At 52.0% G+C, this 12,927-nt stretch overlaps 1 protein-coding gene across 4 annotated transcripts in view; it reads right to left on the minus strand.

Moving 5' to 3' along the window:
• Positions 1–12,927, minus strand: part of CEP131 (centrosomal protein 131) — a 120,910-nt gene that overhangs the window by 27,869 nt on the left and 80,114 nt on the right. For all 4 annotated transcript variants that reach the window (XM_073606858.1, XM_073606855.1, XM_073606854.1 and 1 more), the window contains one exon: positions 2,768–2,910. In XM_073606858.1, the coding sequence (XP_073462959.1) occupies positions 2,768–2,910 (143 nt within the window). The remainder of the gene's footprint in view (positions 1–2,767; positions 2,911–12,927) is intronic.

Here is a 12,927-nt window from a genome sequence, read left to right on the forward strand (position 1 = left end):
CCCGGAAGCCGGCGGAGAGTTGAGTACCGATCAAAAGGAGTCCGGTGACGTCGATGTCCATGGCGTCACCGGACAGCCTGGACAGTAATGGTAAATATGGATGTAGTTAACTGGGATCATTCAGTGAGCTAAATGTAGGCAAATTTGATAACCTCCGTTTTTAACATTGTTGTCCTTAGAGGCTGATAAGCTGTGATATTTTTGTGTGGATGGGCTTCTGCTGTTGCCATGACGGCGGCGCTTGCTTTTGATTTACGTGTGACGTCCTAGCCATGCCCCGCTATGTCCGGCCGTTGCAATATACTAGATAAGTTTTATAATTAAAGGTAAACTAACTTTCTACGTTTTTCTTAAAGTTTAATTAAAAAAAATGACTTACGTCAGTGCTACAGTTTGAATGTAAAACGTATTTTGTGTGAACTGTGAAGTTAAAGTGGAGTTCCACCCACTTTTACAACTCTTCAGCATCCCTCACTAAACTGTGCACTGTAAACGAATTGGAGATTTAAAAAAAAATTTTCTCAGCACCTACTGTATATCTGCTGTATTCATTTTTCACTTCCTCCTCCCTGGCCGCGGCCCATCGCATCATTTCCTGTTTGCAATGCCTACTGGGAAGGGGCGGCAACTTCCTCTGACGCTGCCGTTGCTATGGAAACCTAATCTGAAACCTATTACACTGAGCATGTGCGAGATCTGCAAGGATGAGATCCAGGAAGAAATACAGTCTGGCTTCAGATGCCCACACTTAAGATGGCCACAGCCTGCTGTAAGTTTATAAAATAACAAACTACTGCTATAAACTAACAAAACAGACCTTAGTTTACATACTAACTTTACTAGAATACATTAGGCTTGTGTATTATAGGGGTATTTAAATTTAAAAAGTATAATTTCGGCTGCAACACCACTTTAAGTCATGGATTGTGGAAACTAGTGTCGGGTGATTGTATATCAGGTATACCACATTTACCACTGACTAATGCAGAGTTGCAATGCAAAGAGATCAGCTAAAAGTAGTTGGATCTATATGTGCGTTATAATTAATCGAAATTAGTCGATTAATAGAGAAATTGATTAATCGAACACGAAAATTTTAATCAGTAACAGCCCTAGAAACTTGTGCTTGCTTTTTCAGCACAGATACTCAATTCTGGGACAAACCTGAGCAGCACAGGGAAGCTGCTGCGACACGTTACTACCTGTTCCGGTAGTGACCCCCCAACACCCCTCCTTTCTCATCCATCCCATGGAATGTGACATACAAGCGCTTGGGATGGACAGGAAAGGAGGGCCAGCTGTGATCACTGCAGACACGGTTGCTTGTCTGCACGGTTCTGCATGTAGGAGGAGATGGAGGGTCGGTTGGGTGGGGATATGGTCTACCCATCGCCTGCCTGCCCTTAACGGTTAGATCGCAGTGGAACCCTTTGGGGACTTCTTGCAGAACCCTGATTGAGAAACCTTGGTTTACCTTCTGGTTTAGGGCCCCGCTGTACTGTAGATGTTCATTGCAATGCAAAGTTAGAAGAACCCCCAAGAAAGCTACAGTGCACTGCACCTGAATATATTGCAACGCCTCGTGTTGGCCTACGCTGAAAAAAATAATCTTCCAGGACCTATTTTTTCATGCCTTGAGGAGCGTTGACAGCCCATCCAAACACCATGCAACCTCAAGGCTGGAGAGACATTGCTGACATCAGAAATCACATGACCCATAAAGTCTAGGGTCTCCTAATAGATCAGCAATAAACAAGTCACAATAAATCCATGCAAATCCATGTGTGGCCAGGCGCTCTTGCCGCAGGTAATGTTTGTAGACATCACGTTACCCCCAGAGATGAGGAAATGGAGATTGTACAGCTACGGTCGATCATCCAAAACAACTATTTCACTCTAAAAATGTAATTTAGAACTGTCTAAATCAGAGGTCCCCAACCTACCAGCACCAGGGACCGGCCATTCGGAAGTCATGGACCGGGGAAAGACTACTGGGGGGGGGGGGGGCTTAAGCTTGTCACCTTGAAGGGGGATGCAGCTTATCACCTAGCGAAGGGGGTGTGTGGTGGTTGCTGGGTCTCACCAGTGCTATTACATCCTGTCCCCAGCCCAGCTCTCCTCCCTCCCCTTCTCTATCCTCTTGGCCAGAGAGAGGGAAGGGGGTAGTGGTGCTAGAAGGGCAGCAGACACCCTCCGGTGGTCAGAGGGTGGCAGTGCAGGTTGTTCCAGCTTGCTCTGCCCGCTGCAAACCCCCCACGGCGTGGCCTGGCTCCTAGCAGGCCACAGACCGGCACTGGTCCACGACCCGGGGACCCCTGATCTAAATTATCAAAAGACAACCTATGTAGACTATCACAAATTCTAATGCTGTAATCGACATTTTATTTTTAACTGGCCAGCCTGGGGACAGAGCAGCACATAAACAGTACAGAAAAGCGAAAATTATTATGTTACATTTCCAGTAGTGAATCAATGGGGTTGATTTACTAAAGGCAAATAGACTGCTCAATCTGCAAGGACATTTGCTCCAGAGCTTAGTAAATGAGGGGAAGCTCTGCTGACTTCCATCATCCAATCATGTGCAAGCAAAATGCATATTTTTTTTTCCCTTGCATGTAATTGAGTATCCTTTGCAAAGTGATGCTTCAACTCATTCACTAAGCTCCGGAGCAACTGCACTTGCAGAGTGCTCAGTCTATTTGCATTTAGTAAATCCACCTCTAAATGTGTTACTGTTCCGCTTTCTAGTAGAATTAATTTTTCGCACCTGTTCTCGGCAGCTCTTTCACATTCCTCTCTTGCCGTTGACATCTCTGACTCCAGACGCTGAATCACCAGTTCTATCTCCTTATCTCTTCCCTTCCGGACCTCGGCTTTGAGCTCTCTTTCCCGGGTCAGAAGCCAGGCTTCCTGCAGGAACAGGAGTGGGAAAAAGTTCCTGATATAGTCCGAGACTATATGTGTGGAGCAGAAGGTCAAACTCATCAACAGGCTTACAAAAAAATAGTGTTTAGAGTTTAGTTTGTAACTATATGTAGATGACAGCCAAATGATCTTTATTAAAGGCACCGGAGTCAAATTATCTTATAAAAGGAGGTTTTTAATGGATTTACTAAACATGTGAATTAGCTGAATTGTGTCTATTCAATGATTGTAATAATTATGGAAGTGAATGTCGGTGTGCTGGCAGAAAGCAGGTTCATGTGGTGCAGACAGCAGGGCTCTGCAGTTGGGAACGGCGGCAGGCAGCGGGGCACTGCAGTTGGGAACGGCGGCAGGCAGCGGGGCCCTGCAGCTGGGAACGGCGGCAGGCAGCGGGGCCCAGCAGCTGGGAACGGCGGCAGGCAGCGGGGCCCTGCAGTTGGGAACGGCGGCAGGCAGCGGGGCCCAGCAGCTGGGAACGGCGGCAGGCAGCGGGGCCCTGCAGCTGGGAACGGCGGCAGGCAGCGGGGCCCTGCAGCTGGGAACGGCGGCAGGCAGCGAGGTTCTGCAGTGAGGTCCTGCAGCTGGGAACAGTGGCAGGCAGCGAAGTCCTGCAGTTGGGAACGGCGGCAGGCAGCGAAGTCCTGCAGCTGGGAACGGCGGCAGGCAGCGGGGCCCTGCAGCTGGGAACGGCGGCAGGCAGCGGGGCCCTGCAGCTGGGAACGGCGGCAGGCAGCGGGGCCCTGCAGCTGGGAACGGCGGCAGGCAGCGAGCTTCTGCAGCGAGGTCCTGCAGCTGGGAATGGCGGCAGGCAGCGAGGTTCTGCAGCTGGGGAACGGCGCCAGGCAGCAGCCAGGTCCTGCAGCTGGGGACGGCGCCAGGCAGCAGCCAGGTCCTGCAGCTGGGGACGGCGCCAGGCAGCAGCCAGGTCCTGCAGCTGGGGACGGCGCCAGGCAGCAGCCAGGTCCTGCAGCTGGGGACGGCGCCAGGCAGCAGCCAGGTCCTGCAGCTGGGGACGGCGCCAGGCAGCAGCCAGGTCCTGCATCTGGGGACGGCGCCAGGCAGCAGCCAGGTCCTGCAGCTGGGGACGGCGCCAGGCAGCAGCCAGGTCCTGCAGCTGGGGACGGCGCCAGGCAGCAGCCAGGTCCTGCAGCTGGGGAGAGCGGCATGCAGCCAGGTCCTGCAGCTGGGGACAGCGGCATGCAGCCAGGTCCTGCAGCTGGGGACGGCGGCAGGCAGCAGCGAGGTCCTGCAGCTGGGGACGGCGGCAGGCAGCAGCGAGGTCCTGCAGCTGGGGACAGCGGCATGCAGCCAGGTCCTGCAGCTGGGGACGCCGGCAGGCAGCGAGGTCCTGCAGCTGCAGACGGTGGCAGGCAGCGAGGTCCTGCATCTAGGGACGGGGGCAGGCAGCCAGGTCCTGCAGCTGGGAACGGCTCTGAGGTCCAGATTGGGGTGAATGCCCCCTTTGGTCTAGGGCAGGGTTCTCCTAACTTTTCAAACAAAGGGCCAGTTTACTGTCCTTTAGAATTTAGGAGGGCCGGATTGTGGCCAGTGGGCGCAGAAAATGTCCAGGGCCCAGCACCAGTGAGAATAAATACGACCTCAGGGTTGGTGGTCAGTAGGAGCAATAGTAAAGCCCCTATCAGTAGGAGGAATAGTATCCCATCATTGGTATCAGTGGAAGAAATAGTGCCCCCTTGTTGGTGTCAGTGGGAGGAATAGTGCCCCACCCATCATTGGAGCACAGGTGTGTCAGGAGGAGGCTGTCTCTGGAGCTGCTGCTGATCCGTGTGAGAGGGGACTGGTGAGGAAATCTATCCCAGCTCTCCTGGCCCCTTTCTGGGGAAGCCATGGAGGCCAGCAGGGCCTCTCCTGCTGGAAGCTCCCAGCCATCTCCTGGGCCATCAGGTAACATGCCTGCTCCTGCACAAGCCATGGCTGGGGATCTCTCTACCCCTGGTGAAGATGAAGGCTCAGAGGCCATCCGGGAGCGAGTGGTGGCTGGGATTAAAGTCCTGAATAGAGAAAGAGACAAGCTGTACAAGCTCAGAGCCGAGGTGAAGCGCTTGAGAAGGCAGCGTGAGGGCTTACATAGCCAGAAACGTGGATCCATGGATCCGGAGATCCAACTGGCCAAGGTCCGGGTTGAACACCAGGAGACCATTGTGGCCATGATGGAAGGCAGAGATGGGCCCTTCAAAGAAAAATTCTGTAATGACAGAAGGTTTGCCAGGATGACAAAGATGGAGGTGGAGGAGGAGACCCCCAGTTCAGACCCCCTGTCCCCTCAGGGAGAGGTAAGCAGCCCCATGCCTTCCCAGGACTCAGGAGGCATGCTCAAGGTAATCCAGGCAATGGAGTCTCCTTTGCGGGGTGATCAGCTGGTGTTCCATGAGGAGGACATAACAGATAATGTGCCTGACAAGGTAAAGCCCGTCAAGCCCCATGTGGTGCATAAAACAGTTTTTGTGACTGATACTGACAATGTGCCCAGTGACAATCAGGCTGCTAGTCCTATGTGTAGCAATGCTGTGCCTGCTGATGCTGCAGTACAGCAAAGTTTGCATTTAAAAAATGACATTCCTGCAGATGAACTGCAACATTCAGCAGAGCCAATTAACCCCCATTTAGCTGAATCTGAAGCTGTTTGCCCCAAACCTGCTGAAGACTCTACAGCACAGCTTCAGGAGACAGCTGGCATTGCAGCAGAAACTGTGACTATTCCTGATAAGAATGTGGATATTTGTGTGACTGATAAAAATCATCCCAGTACAAGTGTGATGAACAATGGTCCCAGTACAAGTGTGATGGACAGTCCTACCAACTCCGTTCAAGTAGTGAATAATAATAGTAATGTACAGACTGCTGTAACTTCAGTGTGGGGCCTTGGCCCTGATAAACCCACGTTTGCTCAGGTGGTACGCTCTGCTCCTGGTAGCTCCGCCCCCAAGCGGGGTTTCCCCCTGCAGCCTACCACTTTGGGCACCCCGGGATCTGGTCTTGGGTCTCTGGCTTCTGCTGGGGGTCCGAGAAGAAATGTGGTAATTCTCAAATGGGAAGGTGGTGCGATCCCTCCAGCACGGCGTGCAGTGGTGGATTTGATTTTAGAGATGGGTTTTGGGGCAAATGATCTGTATGCTCTAATACATGTAGCTGGGACACGGGATTATACCATTAGTTTCACCAGGCCAGAGGGTCTTGACCTGTTCTGGGAGCGATATGAGGCTCGGTGCAGGTCAAGACCTGAATGGGAAGGTCTGGCCCCAGTTGCGGTTTCGCAAAGGTCAACGGTGAAAAAGATAACCATCATACTCACTAATGAGAGTGTTCCTGCTCGGGACCTAGAGGTCTGGTTAAGGAACTATGGTGAGGTTTTGACTAAGCCCAGCAAAATCCTTGATGAGCGTAACATCTGGACTGGGGGTTGGTCGGTTACAGTCAGGTTGGCCAGGGATGGGAATGTTGTCCGTCACCTGCCCTCCTCAGCTTTTATAGGGAGGGATAGGATGACTATTTTCTACCCTGGTCAGCCGAAGCTGTGTCACCGCTGTGGAGAAAAGGGGCATTTGAGCTCTTCCTGTTCAGCCTTGATATGTTCAGTGTGTCGGGGTCAGGGTCATATGGCTAAGGACTGCACCGAGATGATCAGGTGCAACCTGTGCCTGCGCCTTGGCCACCCCTACAGCAGGTGTCCTGAAGCCTGGCACAATATGGAGAAGGAGGTAATTGATGACATGTCAAGGCTGGACAGGATGGAGGGTGAGGCCCCTGGTGTACCATCCTCCTCTGGGGTGACCGTCTCCCCTGGTCCTGCTCAGGATCCCTCCCCAGTTCCTGTGGCCACCCCTCCTGTGTCTGTAAGTATTCCTTCTGTATCTGTCTCTGTGTCCCCCCAGCCTACTGTATCCCCTCCTCTTGTGTCAGAACCTTCCAAGTCTGTGCCCCCTGAGTCAGTTCCCCCCCAGGAGTCTACCCCTCCTAAGTCTGACTCAAAGGGAGCACCCCCCCCACCAGGAGTGGTAGTGGGTACTAAAAAGGTCGCTTCTTCCTCTGTAAAGGAGTCTTCTGTAGAGACTCCAAAGAAAAAAACAGGAGATGAGGGCATCTCTGAAGCTGACCTGCAGTACCTGGAACAGAGAAGGAAGGTTGGGAAGCGGAAGAAGCAGGTGGTGAGGACAGAACAGGCTCCAGTGCCTGTCTCCAACCGTTATAGGTCCTCTAATTGGGATATCTCTTCATCTGGAGCTTCTTCGGAGCGAAGTTCTGATTCCGAAATGGAGTTTGAGGCGGCCTCAAGAAAGAGAGAGGCTTCTGGTGATGAGCAGCAGAGGGGAGCTAAGAAGCAATCCACCCAATAACCCAAATGGCGGTTCCCCCTCCGTTAAAAGTGGTGACAATAAATGTCGCCAGCATTAAGTCAGTAAGAGCTCGTTCTATGGCCTTCTTTTTGTTCAGCCAATTAGATGCTGAAATTTTATTTTTGCAAGAGACTAGGCTCACCTCCTTGGCAGATATTCATATGGCCAAGAGAGAGTGGAGGTATGGTCCATCTTACTGGTCTCTTGCGGCCGAGCCTTACGGCGGTGTGGCGGTGTTGTTTAAAACCGGCATGGTAACTGTCCGGCGGGTTATTGAGGTGGAGATTGGGAGATGTATGGTCTTAGACGTCCTTGTGGGAGGGCAGGACCTGCGCCTAATTAATGTTTATGGGCCGCACACAAAGTGGGACAGGAAATGCCTTTTTACAAGGATCAAGCCATTTCTTTTTACATCCCGGCAAGTGGTCTTTGGAGGTGACTTTAATACAGTAACTAGGCCCAAGGACAGGAAGGACTTCAAGGACAGGCTGGGATATGATAGCGTTTTTTTAAATAGTATGGTTAGGGATGCTGGTCTTGTGGATGTGCACATTAAGCACCTCCCGGATGACACTGGGTTCACCTTTCATCGAGGTAATAGTCAGAGTAGAATAGATAGGTTTTTTTTGAAGGAGACCTCTGCTTTCTCACCCCCAGTGGTGCAGGCAGTAGAGTTCTCTGATCACTGTATGCTATCTGTGGTCCTGAATGCTTCAGACACCCCTCAGAGGGGCAAGGGCATCTGGAGATTGAATTCGACTCTACTCAAGGAAGAACATGTTAGACAATCCTTTGAGGAATTCTTTCAGGCACAGGTGACCATCCTGGACTTTTGTAGCAGCAAGGCTGAGTGGTGGGAGCTGACCAAAAAGAGGATTGCTGGATTCTTCAGGGGCCTAGCCAATAGAAAGCAGTTTAATAAATACATGACCTACCAACGTTTATGGAGGAAGCTGGATATTCTTGTCTCGAGAGGAGGAGATCCTGGGGCAATCTCCGAAGTGAAACTCCTTCTCAGGAAGTGTCAATATGACCGGCATGCCTCTTTGGTTCTGGAGAGGGACTATGGGAAGTACCACTCGCCTGACCCTTACCAGAACTGCAAACAAGGTGTAGCTGTTAAAACGGTCGTTGGCCTTAAGGACAGTACAGGTTCCTTGACAAAGTCCAGGTCAGGGATTCTGGAGGTCGTGAGGTCCTTTTATGCTGACCTTCTTGGGAGGAAAGAGCTTGACCGTGACAAGATGGAAAGCTTTTTGGACTCTACTCCAGGTCTAAATGATGAAGATGTCCCATTGATGAATTTGACAGAGGAGATCACAGTTGAAGAGGTGATAAGGGCAATTGAACAGCTTGCCATCAAAAAGTCACCTGGACCGGATGGCTTGACGGCTGAGTTTTACAAAGCTTTTAAGTCTATTCTGGCCCCACATTTGGTAGAGGTTTTTAACAGTTGCCTTGCTGAGGGGGTACTTCCCCCTTCCATGAGGCACTCAGCTGTGATTCTTCTTTCAAAGGGTAAAGATCCTTCGATGGTTGAGAATTGGCGCCCCATCAGCCTTCTTAATGTCGATAGAAAGATACTGGCAAAGATCATTTTCTGGCGCCTATCGTCAGTAGCAGAGTCTTTGCTTTCTCGCCATCAGCACTGTTCGGTCCAGGGTAGGTGCACCTTCACAGCAGTTTTAGCTGTCCGGGAGGCCTTGGAGCGGTGCAGGGCTGCAGGCTGGGGAAAGTATTTGCTGACATTGGATCAGGCAAAGGCTTTTGATCGTGTTAACCATGAGTACCTGTGGTTGCTCCTTAGTAAGTACGGTCTGCCGGGTGGTTTTGTCGATTGGTTAAAAGTCTTGTATGAGGGGGCAGAGAGCTTTCCTCTTGTTAATGGTTGGGTTGGGCAGTCCTTTGGGGTTGGCTCCGGGGTGCGCCAGGGTTGTCCCCTGAGTCCCCTGCTCTATGTGTTTGCAATCGACCCCTTCATCAGGAGGCTAGAGAGCGGCATGTTGTGTGGGGTGCCAGTGGGGCTTCCGGGTGAGCCGCCTTTGAGGGTTGTTGCCTATGCGGACGATGTGTCCGTGATTGTCACTGGGGCGGATGAAGCAGAGGAGGTGGTCTCTCTGACATCACGGTATTCTGAAGCATCAGGCTCCAAGATCAATCAGGAAAAGAGTGAAGTTTTCTGGATGGGAAAGGAAGGTGAGGGGTTTGATCTCCCGGACACCTTTCCAGTGCCCCAGGAAAGAATTAAGATTTTAGGCATTGAATTTGGACCTGGCGATTATGGCCTCAAAAACTGGGAAGGCAGACTGGAAATTGCCAATACTAAGGTGGTCAGCTGGAAGAGATGGAAGTTATCTATGAGGGAAAGGGTTGATCTGATTAAGACTTACCTGATTCCGATCTTCTTGTATGTCAGCTTTGTCTGCATCTTGCCAGTGTCTCTCTATGCTAGGGTCAGTAGTGTGTTCTTCCAGATGTTGTGGGGGAACAGACTGAACCCCATCAAGAGGAATGTCACCTATCTATCCAGGAGGGAGGGTGGCTTAGGTATGGTCAACCCAGTTCTTTTCTTTTCACTGCTTTTTCTCAAGTTTAATATTGGTAATATGCTTGCAGTGGAACCTCCTGGATGGGCAGGCATATTTAGATCTTGGTTTAGGCCTTTTCTACGACTTTGGGAAGAAGGTGGCCAAGTGAAGAATCTCAGGGGTCATCGTGGTCAGCTACCAGCCTATGTCGCTCCGTGCCTGAAGTTACTACGGCAGTGGCGATTGTCGGCTGAAGATCTCAGATCGGTTCCGAGGAAAGTCCTTATGAGTCGAGTCTTGAGCGAAGTCTTTCATGACCCACTGGCCTTAAGGGATTGCCCAGGCCCAGTTTTGAGGGCAGGGTTAAGACTTATTAATTTGGACAGAGTACCCCCTAAATTCAGGGATCTGGCCTGGTTGTGCTTCCATGGGAGACTCTATGTTAGGGGCAATTTGAAATTCCGCAGTGGGGTGGATCGTAGCTGTCCTCGGGAGGAGTGTGCAGGTGAGGAGGAGACTATGGACCATTTTCTGCTTCATTGCCCTTTTAACATAGAGGTGTACAAACAGGTGGGGCGGGCCCTCGGTGTCCCTTTCCTCTCCAGGCTGGGTTATGCTGAGTGGGTGTACGGAGCATTCAATACTGGTGGGGTTTTTTGTTTAGATACACTTTTTCTAGTTAGCCTAATAGTCCGTTATTTCACTTGGAACGCACGGTGTCAGGTCTGCATTCGGCGTAAAATCCTTCCTGTTCAGGTGGTGGTGTATGACATTCTGCATGAGGTGGAGAAGATTCGGGTGCTTGAGAGAGACAAGCGGAGTCAGGGGGCTTGGTTGAAGGCGTGGAGGGGTTTCAAGCCTCCCTGACTGCCAGGAGTCTCTTTCCCGGGTGTGGCTGTCTGTCTCTTATCACCCTAGATTACTATTTTTTTTTTGGATTAATTTTTGATAAATGGCTGCGTACATAGGTGATGGGTTGTGCCTCTTAGGCCCTCTCTGCTGCTTTATGTAAATAATTTTGGTAGTGGATTATGTATATATTGTATATATTCTGAACATGGATGTGTATTCCTTGGATTTCTGTTGAAGTTTTGTACTATGGTTTTGTTTTTTACTTTTGTATAAAATTGGTTGCTTGATTCTTTTAATAAAAGATCAATAGTGCCTCATATCAGTGGGAGGAATAGTGCCCCAAGGGGCGGATAAAGGCTAGCAAAGGGCCACAACTGTCCCTCAGGCTGCAATTTAGAGACCCCTGGTCTAGGGAACAGTGAACAGGCTGAAGTAAAACCCCTGGAGCTGTTCTGCCACAGGAACTTGGGCGATATTACCTTGATCCAGAAGACCTGATGGAGATCTGAAGATTAGGTGAGAGAAACAGAAGAGGGGGCAGGGAATGAAACTCAAGTTCGTAGCCTTGGGACATCACCTCCTGTACCCCAAACATTTGAGATGCAAACTGTCCAAGCAACGGCATGGGCCAACAAATGTCCCGCCATTCATTGAGGACACACCTTTAAGCATAGGAAGACTTGTCAGGGGATTTAACAGACTTTGAGTTCAAAGGCTTGCAGGTAGACAGAGGGGTCTCAACATGGAGGAGGTCAAGAAACAATAGAAGTTTATAAACCACTAAAGCGGGAGGAGAATCGGCAGGTTGATTCTTAGTCATCTTCTGTGGAGGAAGATGGGTGTTCTTGACACAAGTAGCATCATCCTTGAGTATGTTGTCAACAGCTGGTCCAAAGGGACATTGTCCATCAGAGGCCATGCAGAGCAAACCCTTTCTACACAACAGCTCCACCTTTCAGCACTTTGTCGAGGTGTCCTATACAGATATACAGTTCCCAGCGGGAACGGCAGGCAGCGGGGCCCTGCGGCTGGGAACGGCGGCAGGCAGCGGGGCCCTGCGGCTGGGAACGGCGGCAGGCAGCTGGGCCCTGCGGCTGGGAACGGCGGCAGGCAGCTGGGCCCTGCGGCTGGGAACGGCGGCAGGCAGCTGGGCCCTGCGGCTGGGAACGGCAGCAGGCAGCTGGGCCCTGCGGCTGGGAACGGCGGCAGGCAGCTGGGCCCTGCGGCTGGGAACGGCGGCAGGCAGCTGGGCCCTGCGGCTGGGAACGGCGGCAGGCAGCTGGGCCCTGCGGCTGGGAAACGGCGGCCCTGCGGCTGGGCCCTGCGGCTGGGAACGGCGGCAGGCAGCTGGGTCCTGCAGCTGGGAACGGCGGCAGGCAGCGAAGTCCTGCAGCTGGGAACGGCGACAGGCAGCGAGGTTCTGCAGCTGGGGGACGGCGACAGGCAGCGAGGTTCTGCAGCTGGGGGACGGCGGCAGGCAGCGAGGTCCTGCAGCTGGGGACGGTGGCAGGCAGCGAGGTCCTGCAGCTGGGGACGGCGGCAGGCAGCGAGGTCCTGCAGCTGGGGACGGCGGCAGGCAGCGAGGTCCTGCAGCTGGGGACGGTGGCAGGCAGCGAGGTCCTGCAGCTGGGGACGGCGGCAGGCAGCGAGGTCCGGCAGCTGGGAACGGCTCTGAGGTCCAGATTGGGGTGAATGCCCCCTTTGGTCTAGGGCAGGGTTCTCCTAACTTTTCAAACAAAGGGCCAGTTTACTGTCCTTTAGAATTTAGGAGGGCCGGATTGTGGCCAGTGGGTGCAGAAAATGTCCAGGGCCCAGCATCAGTGAGAATAAATACGACCTCAGGGTTGGTGGTCAGTAGGAGCAATAGTAAAGCCCCTATCAGTAGGAGGAATAGTATCCCATCATTGGTATCAGTGGAAGAAATAGTGCCCCCTTGTTGGTGTCAGTGGGAGGAATAGTGCCTCATATCAGTGGGAGGAATAGTGCCCCAAGGGGCGGATAAAGGCTAGCAAAGGGCCACAACTGGCCCTCAGGCTGCAATTGAGAGACCCCTGGTCTAGGGAACAGTGAACAGACTGAAGTAAAACCCCTGGAGCTGTTCTGCCACAGGAACTTGGGCGATATTACCTTGATCCAAAAGACCTGATGGAGATCTGAAGATTAGGTGAGAGAAACAGAAGAGGGGGCAGGGAATGAAACTCAAGTTCGTAGCCTTGGGACATCACCTCCTGTACCCCAAACATTTGAGATGCAAACTGTCCAAGCAA

This window comes from Aquarana catesbeiana, linkage group LG12 (assembly GCF_042186555.1).
Source record: "Aquarana catesbeiana isolate 2022-GZ linkage group LG12, ASM4218655v1, whole genome shotgun sequence".
NCBI classification, from domain to species: domain Eukaryota; kingdom Metazoa; phylum Chordata; class Amphibia; order Anura; family Ranidae; genus Aquarana; species Aquarana catesbeiana.